At 42.2% G+C, this 23,019-nt stretch overlaps 1 protein-coding gene across 2 annotated transcripts; it reads right to left on the reverse strand.

Moving 5' to 3' along the window:
* Positions 1 to 4,607: 4,607 nt before the first annotated feature.
* On the reverse strand, positions 4,608 to 12,877 carry ZNF367 (zinc finger protein 367). Of its 2 annotated transcripts, XM_075211090.1 has the most exons (6): positions 12,283 to 12,877; positions 11,167 to 11,202; positions 9,230 to 9,380; positions 8,407 to 8,526; positions 7,235 to 7,373; positions 4,608 to 6,665 (listed from the first exon to the last, which is right to left on the reverse strand). In XM_075211090.1, exons 1-6 carry the CDS (start codon positions 12,670 to 12,672, stop codon positions 6,428 to 6,430), a joined length of 1,074 nt encoding a protein of 357 aa, XP_075067191.1. In that variant the 5' UTR covers positions 12,673 to 12,877; the 3' UTR covers positions 4,608 to 6,427. The 2 variants fall into 2 exon arrangements, with proteins under 2 accessions (XP_075067191.1, XP_075067192.1); XM_075211091.1 differs by lacking the exon at positions 11,167 to 11,202 and having other exon boundaries at positions 12,283 to 12,875.
* Between the last annotated feature and the right edge of the window lie 10,142 nt (positions 12,878 to 23,019).

A 23,019-nucleotide genomic window follows, 5' to 3' on the forward strand; every position in this document is an offset into this window, starting at 1 on the left:
GTGTCTACTTCTGGCCTGGAAGCAGCTTCCCTCTCCTCTGCTTGGTGTTTGGCCGCTAACTATCCAGTGTGCTGCCGCTGATCTAGGCTTACCTGTTACACTCGTTAGTGGTAATTGCTGCAGATCATCACCCGCTACCTATCCAGTGTACTACCGCTGATCTCCACTTACCTGTTCCACTCATTAGTGGCAATTGCTATGGATCATCCCCTGCTACCTATCCAGTGTACTGCCGCTGATCTCTGCTTATCTGTTCTACTCGTTAGTGCTAATTGCTGTGGATCATCACCCGCTACGTATCGAGTGTACTGTCGCAGATCGTCATTCACCTGCTCCACTTTTTAGTGGTAACTGCCACAGATTCCTGCTCCCTACTTCTCCTAGTATATTGACTCCCAGCATCATCTCATCCTGCCCCTAGTACTACTTGGGAATAACCCTCATCTCTCGAGTCAGTTCTCTATCACGTCTCGCTGGGAACTTCCCTAGAGGGCCGCGACCTGCAGGGTGGAAGCAGCAAAACCCAAATTCCCTTGCGGGGATCCCTGGTGAAAACCTTTCGCTCTGTTAGAATCCACACCTCTGGGTGGATTCTAGCCAATTCCAGTCGAGACCAGCAGGATCTCACTCATCCTAGTGGATTCATGACAGTAGTGCAGTTTAGGGCAAAATTGCAGTCCTTAATGGAGATGGCACAGAGCAACCTGAAAGCTGCGCAGGCAAAATTGTGGTATGACCGCAATGCGAGAGAACACATATCTGAGGTGGGGAAAAAGGTTCTGGTTCTGATCCCTGTGTGGCAGAACAAGTTGCAGTCTGACCCCTTGGTAGATTTAGCAGCTGCTGCTAAAGGGGCAGGGTCCCTAGCACCCACCTATTGCAGTGAAGAGCAGACTCTCAGCTAGAGTAGCTAGCTGATATGCTACGGCCCTATCAGTCCCATATAACAGGGAAACCTGGAAAAACACACTTGCGGGCAAATGTATCATACTCCGGTTTCTTCAAGTCGCCGGAAATCGGCAAGATGACAGCTAAAATTTAAAGCGGCGCTGCCTTGTAAAGGTAAACTTGCCTTTACAAGGCAGTACCGCTTTAAATTTTAGCTGTCATCTCGTTTCCGGCGACTTGAAGAAACCGGAGTATGATACATTTACCCCTTGGTCACACATCATGTAAACACAGGCAACTAGACCCCCTCAGACAGCCAGCATATCGTACATCCATATAAGTACTTGAAGCAATGAAAATGGAAATAGACGAGGTGTTGCAGCTAGGTGTAATTCAAAAGTCTCAGTTCTTGGGCTGCCCCAGTGGTATTGGTCACAAAGAAATGTGGGGGCACCCAGTTCTGTGTAGACTATAGGAGGTTTAATGACGTCAGTGTTTGAGGCTTATCCTATGCCTAGGATAGATGAACCACTAGATCAGCTTGCCCAGGCACGCTACATCACCATCATGGATCTCAGTAGAGGGTACTGGCAGATGCCATTGTCATCCGAGGCACGTGAGCGCTCCACATTTATAACTCCATTTAGGCTGTTTTGCGTTTTTGGTCATGCCCTTTGGAATGAAAAAAGCCTGTGTCCTTCCAGCACCTGGTCACTGACCTGCTAAAGGGCTAGAAGGGACATGCAGTTGCCTACCTGGATGACATTGCGGTGTTCAGCCAGACCTGGGAGGAGCACCTGATCCATCTGAATAGTGTGTTAGGCTGAATTACTGAGGCAGGTCTGACAATCAAGACAAAGAAGTGCCAGCTTTGCATGCGTGAAGTACTTGGGCCACGGTGTAGGGGGAGGTACCCTCCGCCGAGAGCCAGGCAAGGTAGAGGCTATCACAGCCTGGCCGATCCCTACCACGAAAAAGCAGGTCATGTCTTTGTTAGGTTCAGCTGGGTATTATCGAAAACTCATGCCCCATTATAGCACCCTAGCCAAACCTCTGACTGACCTAACAAAAAATGGCGTTATCACAGGTGGTTAATTGAACAGAGGAATGGGAAAATGCATTTACAGCTCTGAAATCTGCAGTGACCCAGTCCCGTGCTACAGGCCCTAGATTTCAAACAGATTTATAGCACAGACCGACGGGTCTAACTATGGACTAGGAGCTGTCCTTAGCAAAGTGACAGCACAGGTGGAAGAGCACCCTATAATTTTCTTAAGTAGAAAATTATTCCGAGAGGTGGCTTATGCTACCATTGAACGATAGTGCCTAGCCATCATATGGGCACTGCAAAAGCTACAGCCCTACCTGTATGCACGGGATTTCACCATTATTACAAACCATAACCCTCTAAGCTGGCTGAATAGTTTCTGAGGAGAATGGTAATCTTTTCGGATGGAGTTTAATTTTTGCAGTAACATAACTTTACCATTCAGCACCGGAAGGGCGCAGAACATGGAAACGCAGATGACCTCTCGCGCAAAGGGGCAGAAGTGGTGAAAGGGCATGAAAGACAGCGATAGGTCACAGTTCTCCTTGCCCTGGGTTTAGGAGGCGGAATGACGATTATGTAGTATATCTAATGACAATTGTTTTTTTTCTGTTGAATTCATGTATTATCATATATATTGTATGTAACCTCGTAATGTAATCTCAACGTGTGCTTTGCTAGATGACATGAGTCTGAACTGCAAGTGTCAATAATCTGTTGAAATTAGCCAGTCCAGGGAGAAACGCATCTGAGGCATTTGAAGCGCCAAAGTTGTAAACCATCTAGCCGAGCAGAGGTGACAACTCAAGGTTCTGTAAACATTCCCGATCTCAGGACATCCCTAGCTCACTTTGAAAGCCCTGTGACATTTGGGAGATCAATCTGTCCTTATTGACAGCTAAACTCCAAAAATGGGGAGTAAGTGCTATGTTGAAAAAGGTTTAAAATCTTCTGCCTTAGACAACATGTGCATTTCATGAGAGGATCTATCAAGACTGAAATGTCATATTTTTCTCAATTGTGTTCCCTCACACACCCAGTCTTAAATAGTAAGTAGTCACTGGTTTTATTTCCCATTTTATTTCTGAAACTTATTTGTGCAGCCTAATGTATGTCTCGTTAAACTTTTTTTTGTAACTTGCCTTGGAAACATTTTTCGGATTAAAACACATTTAATCTAGCATTTCTCAGTGATTCTTTGTGAATCCCCCGAAGCCCAGGTAGGTTCATGCTACATGCATGTGATTTAAGTGTGAAACATTAATAAGTGGTTTTGGTGAACTTAAGGATACGATAATAAATCCTTTGTGGTGGCAGAAAAGGTGTATTCATTGTTAAGTGACTAAGGTGACACCAGTCACGGCCAGCTGTTCAGATTGCTGTATCTGGAACAGGCTGGGTGTTTGTGACAGCTACCATATTATTCCTAAACATTTTATGCATTCATTAAATTTGGTGCAAACTAGCAAAGAGACGCCATAATGTTCAAATGCAGATGCTATTATGAAGTGCTATGTGTAGAATTGTTTTTGCCGTTTTGGAAAGGTAGAGTGATTCCAAAACAAAAATTACAAAGTATTTCTTAGTGGTGTTTATTTTCTAAATACATTTGCTTTCAGTTCACTTTCTTGCAATTCCCCCCAAAAAGAACACTTGATCATTTTGGGTAGATTGTCTTTGCCATTTCAAGAAATATAAGCAAATGAATAGCATTTTGTGAAAAGTCAGTCTGTGGGTACTGCATAAGCAAATTACAGATATTGATGTTGGAACATGACCAGCCCAAAACATGCCAAAATAGGCTCCGCCGCTGAGCAGTTTCTCACCCCTGTGGTAGGGAGTTAAAGATTGTCCAGTCACAGTATTTAAGTGTTACCTACTATATAGTCTCATTGTGCTGCACTCACAAATCTGGAAAATGAAAACAAAACCCACATTTATTACACAAAATAGAGAGAAACTCTAAAGCCTCAGTGCTGGTTAGCACTTCTGCCTCAACGCTGGGATCATGAGTTCGATTCCCAACCATGGCCCTCTGTGTGTAGTTCGTATGTTCTCCCATGTTTTCGCGGGTTTCCTCCAGTTGCTCAGGTTTTCTCCCACCCTCCAAAAACATACTAGGTTAATTGGCTATTATCAAATTGACCCTAGCCTGGGTGTGCAAGGGAGTTTAAACTGTAAGCTCCAATGAGGCAGGCACTGAAGTGAGTGGCAAATATTCTCTGCACAGCTCTGTGGAATTGGCGGCGCTATGTAAATAAATGGTGAAAGAGTAAACAATTTTGAAACAACTGGTTAAAGATAGACTAGATTAAGATTGTAGTTGCAAACCGAAGACTAGGCTAGCAGTCCTAAATATTTAATTAATTTTAAAGTTTCTTCTGTAGTCTGGGAGTGAAGGCCAATGTGCATAAACACACAATTTGCAATATGAAGCAGAGAGAAAACATGAATTGTACAGAACATTAAATTATATATATTTTATTCAAAGCATGGAATACACTTATGCTAAAAACTCATGCCAAGCTACTAACAGCTATAAGCGGGATGACACTAAAAACAAAACAAACCACATTTTTTATAACAAAAAGCAGTTTTTAAAGGCCGATAAATTGAATACACAAGTTCTCATGAATATATATATATATATATATATATATATATATATATATATATATATATTTTATACATACATACTAACATTTGCAGATATATGTAAATATTCCTATACCATGAGATTTCACACTAATGAATTTGGCAATGTAGACAAGTGCAAACTATTGTTCTAAGTTATCAGACATTTTAGACTGGCAATAAGCTAACTGCAGTGCCCTTCAATGTGAAAGCTGGACAAGAAATATCACAACTTTACCTCAAATATTCCAAGTTCTGATAAGCTACTGAAATATCTGCATATTTGTAAATCTTGCTAGCAGCTCTTTACGATAAGCCAACCTGTGTTTTAGGTGTCCTTTAAAAAATAGAAATTTAATGACTCCCTTTTTGGGAAATAAGTGCATAATGAAATGGTTTCATAACTGCTTCCAGCTTGAAAATCAATGGAGACAAGTAGTTTGTGCAAAACATGGAGTAAAAGCAACAGCCATGTAACCACAGAAGAGGAAGCATTAACATAACTAAAAAACAAAAGATTTAAATAAATGGCTCCAAGTGCTTTAGCTTTTAACACGAGACATTAATACTTATAACATTGATGGTATACCTTAATATCAATGCATGGACATTTTAAGCGACAGGTGTTTTATTCAAAATGTATCTGTGGTTTTGACAAATAGTTTGTCTAGAAGTATGATATTTGTTACAAAGAAAAGCGAGACAAGTGTGTACCTCACAATTACTTTGAGTAAAAAGGTGCATCAACACAAAAAAAGAAATCCTGGCTCCAGCACCAAGATTTGCATGCATAAGCAATTATTGCAGAGAATACAAATCAGTTTACCAGGTGACAATTGCTTAATGTCAATATAGATAAAGGAGAAAGGAACAAACGCTTTACTTGCTTGCAAGTATATCCAATTATTGCAAAAAATCTATTGGAAAAGCTAGTTTTCTAGTAAGTAGCAAATGTAATTTTTTCGGTTATTCTTAATAGCAGTTATTTATAGCACACAGCTTGGCATGTAAAAGCAATAAAGTGGCTTTTAGGCAATTTGCAAACAATACTTAGCCTGACAGTTTGCAAAAATATATATTTAAAAATCCTAAAAGCTGAATATTAAAAATTTAGTGTTTGCAGATAATCTAAAAATAGTTTAATACAAATCATTACCACCATGTAAAACACCCGCCCCCTCAATAAAACAAGTGCCTTCGTACATCAGTGTCCCATTTCATGGGCAACTTTCTATGATGCCTTAATTTTACAAGCTTAACATGTATACTTTTTCATCTGTTTGACAATTGCAAGTCTTTCTAATATAAATGTAGTTATCAAGGTAAGTGGCATTGCTAATAACTTTTAAGAGTTGTGCCTGAAGATATAAGTTATGTTAAAAAAAGTAGTGCTTCTAGTAACAAACATTACTGTTTTTTTTATTTTTACAACTGAATAAAATACACCATCTTGTGTACCAACCTAAAAGGTTTACATCGGACATATTTTAGAAAAACAACATGTGAAGCTTGTAAAATCCAGCATTTTTTAAGATGCAGAAACCATCCTTGTTTTTTTCTGTTCCATATTTACAAAATATTATTTATATAAAACACTTTACAACAATCTTTACCATAAAAAGTGCAATTCTCTATTACTTCCAACATTAGGAAGCAATGACATTCTTCATAAAAAAAAGATTCTACAGGATAGCAGCCTATGTCAAGCAAATAAGGTGCTTAGCTTATAACCCAAAGCTGTATTTTGTAACTTTTTTCCCCCCCACTAAGAGGTGTACGCTCGAAAGTATTCCTCTGATAGAAAGAAATAAGGCCAATATACTGCAAGGGTAGGACATTTCGTACGTCTCATTAGGGTTACTGACGTAACTGTGCACTAGCCAAGTTGGCTAGTTCAATCAGAGCCAAAGCGCCATGCATACGCTCTCGCTGTTCCTGCAAACGACGGTGGGCAGCAGAGTGAGGACCATTCTTTTCATCTTCCTCATCTTCATCAGACTGAAGATATTCTAATGGGTCCTGTTGCTCCTGGTCAGCTTTCTGAAGAGATTTCATCTTTAATGTGGATGGCATCTGCTCTTGTCTCTCCCAGTGCCTGCAGATGAGATTATACAGTTTAAAGCAGGCTGAACATTAATAGTTAAAGAGATAAGGATGGTTACAGATAGAGCTTTCTTAATGCATGCCAGTTTTTCAGTTTGGCGTTTTAAGAATCACATTTTAAATTTTCAAATCCACAATTTGTGTATCGGAGCTCCATAGTTTTTGGGCAAGAAAATTAGTTGTAACTAACTACCCCCAAATCAATATTAGTAAGACTGTAGCGCATTCATATGAACAGGCTGAGTATAGTAGTCTTTTGTAAGCATTGGAGAGTTTTGGAAAATGCAAATGGTGTTTATTGTAGTCATTACTCCTGGTTTGGAGTGTCCCAAGACCCTCACCATTGTATATAGTGTTCTCCCCCCAGGCCACCACTTTGTATCCCAAGTTTATTTTTTGCGTCTTTTTTTTACCGATCTGCAGCAGATAAAATGAAGAGTGTTGAAAAACTTGTTTTAATTATATATCTCCATCAAAATGCATAAAAAAAAAAAAAAAAAGAAAAAAGAAAGTGACATTACCTGCAGATGTACTAGCTAGAAAAAGGAAAAATGTACTCACTTTGCCAACCATTCTGCTGAATCTTTGTTATCAGCAACTTGGATCTTGCTTGCTTTGTTGCTTGGTTCTTCCCTTCTCAGTCTTGCATATGGATGCTTGGAACAATGACGGTTCGCATGCGTAAATCGACTTAAACACCCTAAAAACAAAGAAAGAATGTTATTGCTGCGTTGCACATGCTATAAAGTATGTTTTAGTAGACTAGAGGAGGACTTAATATGGTTTTCCATGTCCACTATGCATTACAAAAAGGTTTAATAGCATGAATGATAACCAACATAAATATAAGACATGCAAGGTCAGGGAACCAAATAATCTGTCATCCTTAAGCTAGGTACACACTGTAGGAAAAGGTAACGATTAACAATTCACTAATGACAGAAGAAAAAAAAAAAAAAAAAAAAAGACCCGATCAGCATGCCGATATGTGTATACACACTATAGTGATAACCTTCAGATGTCTGCTGTTCATCTGTCATGACCATCGGCCTGTCACTTTCACTGCACTTTGGACATGCTCAGCCTGCACGGAGCTCTGCTGCTGCCTGGAAGTCTGGCCGGGCACACACATAGCTCAAAGGTCACCATCAGCACAAAGGTCACACTCCCCTCCCTGCAGCCTCTGCGTTCTTAAAGTGAAAGCTAGAAGCACCAGCAGGGTCTGCAGGAGGATACAGAGGGAAGATGACAGCGGAGCCCCGGACACTTTCAGTGACAGGTAAGTACTGTTTCAAGCAATGTCTGTCCAATTCTGCATACACACTGCAGAAATGGACCAACATTGTTCATAACTGAACGAGATTTTTAAGCAGTACGACCAATCCGTTCAAACGATGGTCTGTGCTTTGGAACGATGATCGCTCATCGTTCCAGGGTACACACTACTGTGATATCGGACCAATCAGTCGTTTATCGTCTGATTGGCCCGATTATTGGCTGAAAACAGTGTAGTGTGTACCCTGCTTTAGGAAGCAGGATCATTTGTTATCTACCAGATGAGGAGCCTTATAGCCTTAAAAGCATGTTGATTTTCAAGCTTAGTTAGCCAATACATATATTGCCTTTAACATTTTTATTTGTAAAAGAATTCAGCTCGGCTACTCCACGGTACCACCATCTATTTAACCCATGACTAAATGTCCATCAACACTATGCAAAAAAAATGTATTTACCATTTTCTGAGCACACAAATGGTTTCTCTCCTGTGTGTAGGCGCTGGTGTGTTTTCAGTTGTCCACTTTGAACAAAAGCTTTCCCACAGTCTGGATAATCGCAAAGATAGGGTCTCTCTCCTTTAACAAACATTCAAACATACAGTTATTGATAATCTTTTTAAACTTCAAAATAACAAGATATTTTTTTGAAAGCTCTGAAGAAATGCTGTCCACATAATCTTAAGCTGAATTGCATTAGCTATTCTGAGGAGAAAGAGGGTAAGCAACAGGTCAAGTTCCACCTAAAAAAACAAAAAACAATCATTGATTTTAAAACTTGTCCCAGAGCACATCATCATCTATTTATATAGTGCCACTAAATCCGCAGCGCTGTACAGAGAAGTCACTCACATCAGTCCCTGCTCCATTAGAGCTTACAGTCTAAATTCCCTAACACACACACACACACACGAGTCAATTTAATAGCAGCCAATTAACCTATTAATATGTTTTTGGTGTATGGGAGGAAACCCACACAAACACGGGGAGAACATACAAACTCCACACAGATAAGGCCATGGTTGGGAATCGAACTCATGACCCCAGTGAGAGGCAGAAGTGCTAATCACTAAGCCACCTAGTGATTAGCATTATCACTCTAATTGTGCTAGCAGTAATGTCCACTGGCAATTGTATTAGTTGGGAGGAAGGGGTGCGAATACGTCCATGTTAATTCAACCACTACTAAGATTTATTTACATAGCAGCTAACTTGCTAATCAACAGTCTCAAATCTACACAGCAGGTTAGAAGAACTATACTTGTTGATCTTAGGCTCTCACCTGTATGAGTCCTTTTATGGGCTTGCAAAGACTTCTCACGTGGAAACACTCTGTTGCAAATATTACACCGGATTCTGCTAGAAGAGTGCTCACCCTCATTTATTAAGTCTCGAACCGTTTCTGCCCTTGGACGGCCACGTCTTATCGCATCCTGTTTAAATAAAAACGGCATCTCAATGCTTGTTTCTAACAATTTTCATGTCAACCCATCTTGCTGTTCACTTCTATTACAGCTCTACTGACAATATGATACCACGGTAACAGGAGTTAAAGGGTGTTACTAGATTAATATGTGTTAGAAAGAAAATGTTCCTCTAACAATAAAATAAAAACCCTGAAACATACAAATTCATAGCAGTTTCAGAAGAGTGATGGAAAAACTGTCCTATTTAGTATATGTTTGAACAACTGTATTTACCATTAAAGCAACATTAAACAATGTATAACAGATATATTTAACCACTTCAACACCACAAAGTTTTCACAACCAGATCAATTTTCCACATTTGGATATCTACTCATTTCATTGGGAGTAATTTCCGAATCTACTATAGTCTAGTGAAAGAATATAAGTGAGACAAAGTTGCTTTCATGATGATCCTCCTATTAATATGATTTACCTTCAAATGATTTTACATGTGTGTTGTGATGGAATGCAAAGTAACATAAGTGGCATTACTATTCGTTAAATATATTTGCACATATTCATGTCACATGGGATATACATTTAATTGACAGTCCCAGATTCTGTTACCAGATAGCTATTATAGGGGGGGGGGGGGGAACAAAATGCAATCTACTAATGCTCCCAGATATAGTGACCCAAAATGTGTATTTAATACAATGTCTGATAGCTATAGTGGCCAGGAACAACAGTGTATACATTATAGTATTAACATTGTTTTACTCTTCCTCTGAAGGTATACTATGTATACCCACAGATACAAATTTTTAATTTGTAAGTAACAAGGGTGAATTAATCCGAGGTAAGAATATGGATGATGGAGGGCAGTCTTAAATGGGACGGATGGATTGTGGTAACCTTTCTGCAGAATGTATATGGGTCACACCTTGTGGAGTGTTATAGAAGATGTAATAAACAAAAATTTAACAATTTCTTTAACATTAAAAATAACTGGAATTTCAGCTACTGTTCTATTGCCATGTGACAAACATTCAACATTAATCACTTTATAAGCAAGAATGCGTTCAATTTGAATACTGAAACTTTACTGTAGAGTCCTCACAAGGACTTCTACTAGGAGAGGGCAATTCCAGGGCAGTGCAGGATAGACATAATTCAGATCTGCCCTGCCTGCTAACACTTCTTGACTCATGTTAACTGGATCTAATAGATGCTACTCTAAGAGATGCAGTTTACACTGAAGGTTGAGAGTTGGCCAACAAACCAGAATCCCAAGAAAAAAAAAAGTTTTACTATTAAAAACCCTACAATAAAAATATACAGCTTGCATTTAAGGTAATTTTAATTTAAAAACAAACTGTTTATATATATATATATATATATATATAAATAAAACACACTGTAAAATAACTAGGCTATCTTTGATCGTCGCTGGTCCCTGTGTAATGGCTAGGAACAACAAAAAGCAATTCTCAGCTGTAAGATCACTTCAGCAGTTTTCCATACAGAATACTGTGCACAGAGTAGGGGTGTTCCCCCTTCTACCTCCCCTGGAAACATTTTTGAAATCACCAGGGATGAAGGGAGAGATCCTGGGCCTAGTTAAATCCAGAGACACTCTACATGCTGTTTCTATTTTTAGAAGATGTTTGCACTAAGCAAGTGTCACGCCTACTGCTTCTTTAAATCCTCAGGCCTTGATTATAGTATATTAATTTGGCAACTCTATACTTGAGAATTAGACAAGTATTTAGGATGATTCCATGGGATAGTGCAAGTATGTAAAACTAACCATAGATATCAAGAAGGCCATCAAGGACAAGACACCCTAAAATGACATGACCAAAAGAGCATTGTAAGTAGCCTGCAAAGTTGAATATACACTATTAAAAATAAGATTGCAACACTGAACACAATTTCTGACTTCAAAGACAGTATTTAAAATGTGCCTATTACACTGTAAAAGGACTGATAATCCCCAAAATATAAATGTACATTAAATTAAAAAACTGCTGGGTTAATCTCTAAAAAAAATGTTTTTACTGCTCAATCCATTATAGACAGCTGAATACACTTCAATTTTTAGGACAGTGCCCTAATGGCATATGAAACATGAAAAAAAGAAAAGAAAAAAAAAAAGACAAAGAAAAACTGATGAGCTGCTGTCACATCACTATCCCTCTGTATGAATACTAATCCGCATCATGCATTCATAACTTTCTGTCTGTCACCTCCCCCTAACAAGGTAAGCTGCTAAAGAGGCATAAAAGCCCAATTATTTCTATATCTATCTACAAACTACAGATTATATCTTATCAGAATGATCTAGAGCCACGAATTTCTTATTCAGTCGGTTTGGTATGTACCTAGACAAAGCAAACAAAGATTCCTTATGAGATGATGGCACCAACAGGTCTTCCAAAACAAAACTATATAGGAATCTAGAATTTCACAGTTTAAGTGATCATCCTTTCACAAATATGAAAGTAAGTGCTGGCCACACAAAATTGAAATAAGTAGCTACATGTAAGTAACTTAGGAGTAAAAATACCAAACTCAATCTATAGAACAGTTCCAGGACTCCTGAAATGACAGAGGGGGTGTAGAAGGGGGCGGGAATAAAGACAGCTGTCACCAAGTTGGCTTTTGAGCTGCTAGTCATATAATGACACCAGCCATATAGAAAGCGTTGTAGTGTTACTTTCCTGTGAAGCTATCTAGAGTACATAGAGGTGATCTGTAAGCCACAGATCCACCTGAGTAGAGAAGCATCTGCAGTTGATATAGGTAAAAGTTACAGGCAAACACCACACGGGACAGTCAGCAGCAAGTCTGTCAGTGAACCCTGGAGTTGTCCTACTCACTCCCATTCCCACCGCACATACACAACCCGGACACTAGCACTCACCTTCCCCGAGCTGTCCTCGCCCCCCTCGTTGTCCCCCGCAGCCGCTCTGGTCCCCAGGACGTCATGAACGGTGTCCCGGATGACGTGCCCAGGCTCGGCGGATGGCGGTTGGTGCCTGGCGGGTGGTCCAGGACTCAGGGTGACGTTGTGCGCGTTCTCCCCCCAGCGCCACGGGTAAACCATGAAGTCACTAAAGCCGGGGCTTGTCGGGACGGGGCTCAGTTGAGCCGGGGTACCGGCGCTGAAGGGCGGGCGGCGAGGCTTGAGGGGAGTGTGAGCGGACGAGGGAGATACCGCCTTGATTACAGACACCAGCACCCGGCGGGGAGGAGACGCGTCTTCAGGTGGGGGAGATTGAAGGACAGGAGACAGGCACACATCAGACATCATGCTAAGGCGACAACGTGGCTTCTTCTCTGGCCTCGGTTGGACTGGAGTCTACATCCCATCCAACAAGCCCTTCACGGGGTGAGGTGGCCGGCTGCTGTCAAGGAATTTGAGGCTTCCGTTGATGGATGAAAAAGGAGGCGGCGGCCGCACGGTACTTCGTTTCTTTTTTTTTTCCCGCGTTACATTTCGCGCCTGGCAAGAACCAATCATCTGTCTCCCTCAAGGCGCTAACCCCAGTGCCGGAGACGAGCGGGCACAGCAGCCAATAGGAAATTGCGAAACAAAGTTCTCCAAGACCATCGGTGTTACTGATTGGGTACCAATAACGTCAGACTAGTCCCCTGTTTGTAAAACGGTGAAGCCAGCGCTCTGATTGGTGAAAGCTGAGAGGCAGTTTTATTTTATGTTTGACACATTCTCATCCTTCAATGAAAGGTCTACGTCACTCTTTTTCTCAACACCATCTGTGTGACGTACGCCAATTAAAGGAAAGGAACGAGTGTGGGTGGTGATATAAAAATATAACTGGCATGACTAGGAACCAGTCAGGAAGGTACTCTGGGTGTATGTATTAGTGGTTGCAACTTATACCAGATTTCTCCCCACGCACTTTAATTTTATTCATTTTCTTAATATCTGAAAAAACGTCTTTCACCACCAAGCTTCATAACAATTACACTGGTAACTGATATTTACAGCCATCCTATAACGTTGTTGCAGCATAGATAATGGATTCAACTCCAGGAGGTAAATGTATCAAGCTGCAAGCTTTTTTATGGGGGGGATGTTGCCTATAGCAACCAATCAGATTCTAACTATAATTTATCTCCACTTTTCAAACCTGCCAGAAACTCGCAGCTTGATAACCCCAGATATACTATGAATATAGAGATGCATAGGGGTCAAAACCACACACTGCTCTGTATCACTCTACAGTTATTTTTAGAACTTTTTCATGCGTTTTGGTTTCTAGGTTTACAATTTCCTGATTGTTTTTCTGTTTTGCTGAAGTGATCATAAAACATGTTTATACAGATCATGTCCAGCTCGAAATATCACTTTTGAAACATATCACTCTGACGTGCATGATAAATGCAGGCAGAATCAGGTACACAATGGATTATTATTGAAACTGTCCTCCAGAAGATCCTAGAGGACAGGTCATGTGACAGGGATAGGAGGGGGCATACATTGCATAGCGGGGGCGGGGCTTAATGAAGCCAGGCCCCCGATATTCAATGCAGTGAATTTCTGCATTTTTTAGGAATCGGGAGGTCTGCCTACTCTTGCAGGAGTTGGGGAGGATATCACCTGCGATTTGCTGCTATTTTAAAACGCTGGGAAAAAAAAAATAAAAAATAGGACCTTGATACATTTACCCCAAAATCTCAACTACAATCCTCTGATACCACCACTCACATTCTATCACACTGTGGGGATACCTATCCCAATCCCAACTGTGGGCCGCTTTCCACTAAACATTGCTTAGTCAAAGGGGGTTTACACAACTTTAGAGATATATTTTGTAACTCTGCATAGCAGGCAAAAGGTAAATTTATTCCAACTAGTAAAACAACATAATTTTTATATAGACAGTATATTGCCTTTGTATTTTCTTTTTTTTTTAAATTGTATGTATATCGCATATCAACATGATGTGATGGCTCACTTAGAAATAGACTTATGTAAGATACCCATTTCCATACTGTGCATGCGCACAAAAAATACATATGCAATATGCAAATATACATATTTGCATATCTTTGTTTTGTGCCTCTCTATAGCTGTAGAGACATAACAGCAGTGGCTAAGTGTAGGTTGAGTACATTAAAGATATGTTCATATAATTGCGATACAATTACACATGGACGCATCTGCAGATACACCTTTTATCGGGGGAATGGAGATCAGGCACAACAAGATGTGATGATGATGATAACTATGAGGTAATGCAACTTTACAATTTAATAATTACAGGTTATGGGAGGTGTTGCCCTTCTTTAAGAAGCTAACAACTAATCCAATTTTATTTTCTTTATAATGTAGATAATATGCAGTTTTTTTTTCCATGCATGCAATGTGCCATTTGAAGTTTTTAAGAGATAAGACAAATGGACTGCTTCCAGTTCTGTCAATTAGGCATAGCAAGCATATGAGAGACCAAACTTTATCAAGTGGCAGTACACAGGGGTGGGTAGCATAAGGGAAAAATCCAAGGGTTATGGGGTTAGGCATCGAGATTGTACACCTTGTCCCAGGGCAGAGAAGTCTTTGGGTAGGTCCACCATATATGATAGAGAGTTCCCCTGTGGCCACAATTCTTCCTACTTCCAGGGTTATGTCACAGTAAGAATAAGAGAATTTAGTTACCTGTCTTCAGTGGTCGGACTCCAATGGATGGTAGCAAGGCGGATCTGGAGTGTAGATAGGTGATGCGGCAGGGGAGCCAGATGTCAGCATGGAATGTGGTAGGAAGGTGGCTGCTGAGAGGAAGAGGTCCAGAAGTGTAGCTCCTGCTGAAGCAAGATAATGCAGACAGGGGGACAACAAATAGAATTAAGCTTCACAGTTCACAACGGCACAGTTCATAGATCTGAATGGGTCGGCACACGATGTAGCAATAAGTAAGCAAGCGCCATGGGGTTAAAGTCCAGAAATCCAACAGCCAAGTCAGTACACAGAAGAATAGCACATATACAGATGCTGGACAAAGTTAACACAATTACCCAACAATGTTTGCATGAAGATGGGTCCCATTAATAGTACCTGAGGCAACTTGAGGACATCGGTAGGAGCTTCAGAAATTGAATTAGAAAGTGTGCGCATGTGCAGAACCGCCGGAACAGGGTGCTAGGCAGGATGCTGTACCTTGACTTCACTTGGAAAGTCTGAGCAAGACAGGTGAAGGCAGAAGAATCGTAGGGGAGATCAAGACATGAGAAGTGGCTTGCCCTGTGAGGTAAGATGCGGCATGTCCGTAGCAGAACCAGACATGCCGCTGCTGCAGTACCAGTTGGCCCTGACAGGTCATATGTGCTGGGGTGGTATCAGTGGCGGATCCAGGGGGGGGCGATCACCCCCCCTAGCAGGGGCTTGCTGCCGGCGGCTGCACACTGTGCAGGTCCGTTCGGCAGTGATAATGTGCTGCCCGGCTGCTCTGATTGTGTTTTAAACACAATCAGAGCAGCGGGACAGCACATTATCACTGCCGAACGGACCTGCACATACTGTGCAGCCGCCGGCAGCCTTAGAAGTTAGAAAGGGGGTGGGGCCTAAATCCCCCCCCCCCCCCCCCTATATCGCCCGGGGTAGAAAAAATCTCTAGATCCGCCCCTGGGTGGTATGCCATCTGTAATAAAGGTTGTAAGCTGCCGACCTGAACAGGGTGGAATTTGAACTACTTGCTATTCTTTTTATACCTACTAAAAAATCCTATTCCAGGAAGGGGTCCCAAATCCCTCTCTCATTCCCTTTCATGTCGTCCCCAAAAGGTAAGTAAACTATCACCATTTATTTATGATTCCGCAGCGCTGTACAGAGAACCCATTCACATCAGTCCCTGCCCCATTGAGGCTTACAGTCTAAATTCCCTAACATACACACACAGACAGACAGAGAGACTAGGGTCAATTTTGATAAGAGCCAATTAACCTACTAGTATGTTTTTGGACTGTGGGAGGAAACTGGAGCACCCGGAGGAAAGTCCACACAGATAAGACCATGGTTGGGAATTGAACTCATGACCCCAGCGCTGTGAGGCAGAAGTGCTAACCACTTAGCCACCGTGCTGCCCAAGTAACCTTTTGTATAGTAAAGAAATCATACATTTACATGTGAAGAAACAAAGACAGATCATGAAGGGCATTCTAAGGAAGACGCGGGAGAAGGAATGGTCTGATTTGATTAGATATTGAAAGAGCCTTAATTGCAATGAAAGAAACTTTTTGGAACAGTGGCGAGTGCTGCGCAGTTCCTCCCTTCAGTAAGATGCAAAATAGATTCCGGCCCAGAGCCAAGAGTGAAAATGGTTGCGGCAAGAACAGGGGGAAAGTCCAGGCTATTCAAGAACTTAGTATCAGGCAGATCCCTACCGCCTCTGTTTGTTGGTTTTTTAAGTACATAAGTATACTTATTTTTGTCAGAGTAAACAAGTAACAGCATTGCCTCCAACTTAAAGAAACTTATTTTACATCCAGAAATCTCACCTTAGCCAGTCACGACCTTATACAAGTTAAGCAGTCAGATCTGGGGTTGTAGGAGAGACAATTGAACATTGTCAGCAAATTACATTTTATATATTGAAACTTGTGTTACCCACCTCAACTACTTGTATATCTGTTAAGGACCTGATCGTTGCTACTAGGGGTTCTGTCACCAGCGCAAAAATTGGGAGAAACTGTGGCAAACTATGCCTGGTGCGATTTTTTTATAGGAACAATATCTGAAGGGATACCAATGATAAAAACTAGTTGTTGATTTGAATATAGTGGTTGTATACCCATTAGATATTCCCTGTGCTCTCAAAAACATTCACATTTTGACTCATAAATTGCCAATTATTAAATTAATTTTTGGCATCAAGCAAATGGACTGTGGCTGTCGTCTTCCTGGTATTTATGATTTGAATCAGATCTCTGATCATTTCTGATGTTGTCCCTGGGCTGACACCCTTGGGTGAACTTCACTATTTAAAAGTAAGAAGAAACTGGTTCATTCAGATAGACAATATATTGGCATAAAGTTTTAATCATTATTCTGAAGGTAAATAGGTCTACACAATGAATATATTATCCTTGTGTATTACCCTTTCAAGCATAGCTTTACAGAAGGACCCCCTGAAGCACTGAATTGAACATAAAATGTCGATAGGGCAACAATATTTCTGTCAGAAATCACAGAATCTTTTGTATTCAAATAGTCTGACTCTACCTGTAATGGAGGCCTAGAGTCTAATGGGGGCAGGCTTTCACCAGTGACCCAGGCAAGGAGGTATGAGATTTGCTGCTATCCCTCTGAAGGTTGAGGCCCTCCATACAGTTATCTATACTTGACAACTTTTCCTCGTTGGCTTCAGGGAGATCCCAGGGGAAGTGGGCATGCGGGGATGGGGCTTGACGAATTGCATCATTTTGGCCCCGTTCCCTAAACGATTGTCACAATTTTGGCCAATTACAACAGGGGGCGGGGCTAAGATGACGCAATATTTGAATCATTAAGCCCCGCCCCCGGCACTTATCTATTGCGGGGGCAAAAACCGAGAGGTTGCCCTGCTCTCCCGGGATTCTGGGAGGTCTTCCAGAAATGCGGCAGTCTTCCGGACATCCTGGGAGTAGGCAACTATGCTTTAAAGAAAAGCAGCTAATGAATCTCTAGAAACTGAAGTGTCTTTTACATTTCGGTCTCTATTACTGAAGTCATGTTGTCTTACCTGTCAGTCTTTGATTAAATCTTAGTCTCGATGAAAATGGCCACCTCCATAGGCATCAATACATGGACATAGGACACAATTTCTGCATTGTGTCATCATGCCACAGATGGTGAAGCCAACCACTTCTTGTACTGGCTCAGCATCAGGGAGAATGCCAGACTCTTCAGGGAGTGAGGGAGATCACCCCTATTTCAGGAAGTCTCCCTGACATTCAGGGAGAGTTGGCAAGTAGTTATCAGACATGACTGGCTGGCTGGCAGATAAAACCAGGCATGAATGCAAAGTTACATGCAGAGTAATGAATAGTACAGAACTCCGTGGCATGGATGGAACAACCAGGAACACACTGGAACGGATGGAACAACCAGGAACACACTGGAACGGATGGAACAACCAGGAACACACTGGAACAGATGGAACACACTGGAACGGATGGAACAACCAGGAACACACTGGAACGGATGGAACAACCAGGAACACACTGGAACGGATGGAACAACCAGGAACACACTGGAACGGATGGAACAACCAGGAACACACTGGAACAACCAGGAACACACTGGAACGGATGGAACAACCTGGAACGGATGGAACAACCAGGAACACACTGGAACGGATGGAACAACCAGGAACACACTGGAACGGATGGAACAACCAGGAACACACTGGAACGGATGGAACAACCAGGAACACACTGGAACGGATGGAACAACCAGGAACACACTGGAACGGATGGAACAACCAGGAACACACTGGAACGGATGGAACAACCAGAAACACACTGGAACGGATGGAACAACCAGAAACACACTGGAACGGATGGAACAACCAGGAACACACTGGAACGGATGGAACAACCAGGAACACACTGGAACGGATGGAACAACCAGGAACACACTGGAACGGATGGAACAACCAGGAACACACTGGAACGGATGGAACAACCAAGAACACACTGGAACGGATGGAACAACCAGGAACACACTGGAACGGATGAAACAACCAGGAACACACTGGAACGGATGGAACAACTAGGAAAACACTGGAACGGATGGAACAACCAGGAACACACTGGAACGGATGGAACAACCAGGAACACACTGGAGCGGATGGAACAACCAGGAACACAAGCGGCTAGTCAGACATTTGCCGAGTCGGTACACAAGCGGGTAGTCAGACATTTGCCGAGTCGGTACACAAGCGGGTAGTCACAGATGCAGAGAAGTGTAGCAAGTAGTAGGAGCTGAGCAAGCAGAATAATCAAGCACATGTCTGCTCCAGGAAGTGCCTATTATAGGCCCAAACAGGAAACAGGATCCAAGAAGATTTCTCCTTGATGCCATTCTGGCCATCTTGGATAAGGGCAAATCTAAAGGCAGGTTACAAATACAGAGACCTATAGTGGTCGGAGGTGCAAATATCAGAGTATTTTCTTACAGGAGAAGAGTAAAATAGAATGGGCATAAGTGGGTTTGCTGGGTTCCAATAAGTATAGCGGACAGTCCAGCATGTGACAATTTATTCCCAAAATTTTTCTAGAATACATGAAGGAAAAAGCCATAAAAGCCCAGCCTGAATTTTGCATGATTACTTCAATGGAAATTTTACTTCTAAGATGCAAATTTCATACACGGGACTTGAAGACAAAGATGTCGGAGTGAGGATCCACATTTCTTCACCAGGGGTCAGTTTGGGGGGTTCGGTACGAATGTCTGATGGTGAAAATACAGACGAAAATAATACTGACATGGAGAAAATACCTAACAGTGTAAATACTGACATGGACAAAATCCTGACAGTCTAAATACCTACAGGGATAAAACACTGACACGTATAACGTACCGACAGTGTGATTGCTGACAGTCATGCTGCCGGCATTAAAACGGCATTGCGAGCGAGTCCGGCGGCTGTATAGCAACCTAAGGCATACCTACCCCCCACCCCTCTCCAGTCATATTAACCCTAGTGCTGTTAGCCTAGTTTTGGTTGGAGCCAACCAGCCCTAGGCTTAGCCAGCCGGGGCTTGTGACAACATAGCAGGTGAACCCGCAGCTGGGGCTCCCTGCCATGATGACAACCTGCCGCAGGCTGGTCAGCACGGGGCTGGATTTCCTTGGGAGTTTGTGTCCGCAATATTAAAGTAATTCTATCATTTTCAAATAAGCATTGTCTAAGCGATTGTGTTGTGTTTCCAAAGCACAAAGTAATTTATTTCAGCAGATGCAAAATTTAACAGTTCAATACATAATTATAATACAGTACAGGCAATACCAAAAAATTAATACATACCGCGCCTGCATGCGCTTGCTAAGCTGTGCTCCAACTGGTGCCAGCTTACAGTACTTCACTCCAGAATACTGTGGTCAGAGAAGACTGCGCTAATACCAGCTAGAGCTGTATTATATACACTCAGTGTTACAGTGAAAACAATGCAGATGGTGTGGCTTGCTTCTATTGGTCCAGGTATCAGGAAGTTCCAGTGTACTGCAGGTCATAGGCCAGTTCAAACCAAAATATCCAAAGGTGGGGGTCGTCTCTCCAGGGGTTGTGCTCTGACTTTCCCGCCAAGACTCCAGTTTCAACTAGTCTATTAGCATTTTACAGTTGGTATCACTCTGATTATTTATTCCCTAACATCAATAACTAGAGTATGCAATGTGCGATCTCTTCGGCGAATGAACCGGACAACTGCTGATGAATAGGGGATTAAAATGATACTAAACATGACACAATTCCTGCAACCTGAACCTCAAATAACACTAAAGTGTACATATAATCATAATATATAAACTAATAATAAACTAAATACTATCTGCTCATAAATCACTGTAGAACGGAACCAATATGAAATATATAAATAACTAAATGTTAGAGTACGAGTGTGTGCGTGCGTATTTTACCGCGCGATTGTGCTATGCCACGTGTTACGTGGCATACTGATTGCAATCGCACAGCAAAACAATATTAACCAATATACGTTCGTTCATCCAATTATACGACTTCAACAGAAAAAAGGGGGTACCCGTGCTGACAGCATTAGGGCTCTTCCCACACCACTGGGTGGTGGATGTGGGGTACTAAATGTGTACAAAAAAGGAATAAATGAATGAAACACTATTTTACATTGGTGGACTGCAGGTCCCATCAAACCCCAGGCTGCCCTGACACCCAGGGCCCCCTGTATCCTGTAGTGCACCAATGTAAAATGTAAATAAAAATAAAACACCCCTCATTTAAACCAAAAAACAGCACTAGGGTTAATATGACTGGGGGTATGCATTTCTTTTTTTAACATTTATTTATTTACTTTTTTCACTGTTTACTGCCATATAGGTATTTAGACTATTGAGATTTTCTTCATATTGTATTTACACTGTCAGGATTTTCGCGTCAGATTTCCGTTGGTATTTTCACATTCGGAAATATGACTACCACCGAAGGGAAGCCCGAAGTGTTTGCCCGGTTTGACACTACCCCCGTTAAGATGCAGAGTCTAACGGAGAGGGAGATATTCACCAGAGGTTCCCGCAAGAGAGCATGGACTTGGCGGTTCCCAAACCGCAGGTCACGGTCCTCTCAGAGGGTAACGGGCGAAACCAGAGGGAGAGCCTGCAGAACAGAGAAACTGGGGAGCAGGAGGAGAAGTCCTGAAGCAATGACTACTGATGAAATCCTGAGGCTAAGTAGCACCTAGAATACAGATAGATAAGACGATCTGCAGGGGCTGTTCCTGATGAAATCCTGTGGAGCTGGGTTAGCACCTTTGAATCAGAAACACAAGTAGATAATAGGGTCTGCAGCAGCTGTTGCTGGAGAAGTCCTGTGGAGCTGGGTAGCGCCGTTGAATCAGGAACACAAATAGATAATATGGTCTGCAGCAGCGGTTGCTGGTGAAGTCCTATGGAGCTGGGTAGCGCCATTGAATCAGGAACACAAATAGTTAATATTGTCTGCTGCTGCAGGTGAAATCCTGTGGAGCTGGGTAGCGCCGTTGACTCAGGAACACAAATAGATAATATGGTCTGCAGCCAGTGGCGGATCCAGAGGGGGGCGATCGGGACAATCGCCCCCCCTAGCAGGGGCTCTATGTGCAGGTCTGCTCGGCAGTGACAATGTGCTGCCCGGCTGCTCTGATTGTGTTTTAAACACAATCAGAGCAGCCAGGCAGCCCATTGTTACTGCCGAGCGGACCTGCACATACTGTGCAGCCGCCGGCAGCCTAAAAAGTCAGAAAGGGGGTGGGGCCTAAATCACCCCCCCTAAATCGCCCGGGGTACAAAATCTTTCTAGATCCGCCCCTGTCTGCAGCAGCTGTTGCTGGTGAAATCCTGTGGAGCTGGGTAGCGCAGTTGAATCAGGAACACAAATAGATAATATTGTCTGCAGCAGCTGTTGCTGGTGAAATCCTGTTGAGCTGGGTAGCGCCGTTGAATCAGGAACACAAATAGATAATATGATCTGCAGCAGCGTTTGCTGGTGAAGTCCTATGGAGCTGGGTAGCGCCATTGAATCAGGAACACAAATAGATAATATGGTCTGCAGCAGCTGTTGCTAGTGAAATTCTGTGGAGCTGGAAAGCACCATTGAATCAGGAACACAAGTAGATAAGCAGGTATACAGGAGCCAGTACTGAGACACGTCTAACCAAGAGGAGAGACCTGAAGATCTGGCAACTTGGTAGAGAAGCAGGTGCTTTAAATAGACAGAGCTGATAGGCAATTAGCCAATCAAGAGAATGCAGGAAGCATTAAGCAGACCAGGTGTGTGCATGCTCAGTTCAGCCCAACAAGTGAATGCAGAAAGAGGGAAACAGGTGAGAACAGACCATAATGCAGGTCTAGCTGGTGCAATGTGTGACAGTGCCCCCCCTCCCCTTTTAAAGGTGGATGCTGGACACCTGAGACCAGATTTTCTGGGAT

Source organism: Mixophyes fleayi, chromosome 1 (assembly GCF_038048845.1).
Source record: "Mixophyes fleayi isolate aMixFle1 chromosome 1, aMixFle1.hap1, whole genome shotgun sequence".
Lineage (NCBI taxonomy): Eukaryota > Metazoa > Chordata > Amphibia > Anura > Limnodynastidae > Mixophyes > Mixophyes fleayi.

Coding starts and splice junctions, on each gene's coding strand:
- ZNF367 (XM_075211090.1), bottom strand. CDS start 12,672: ATGATGTCTGATGTGTGCCTGTCTCCTGTCCTTCAATCTCCCCCACCT. Junction 8,527..9,229: donor CCATAAAAGGACTCATACAG/GTGAGAGCCTAA, acceptor TGTTTGTTAAAG/GAGAGAGACCCTATCTTTGC. Junction 6,666..7,234: donor TCAGCAGAATGGTTGGCAAA/GTGAGTACATTT, acceptor TCTCATCTGCAG/GCACTGGGAGAGACAAGAGC.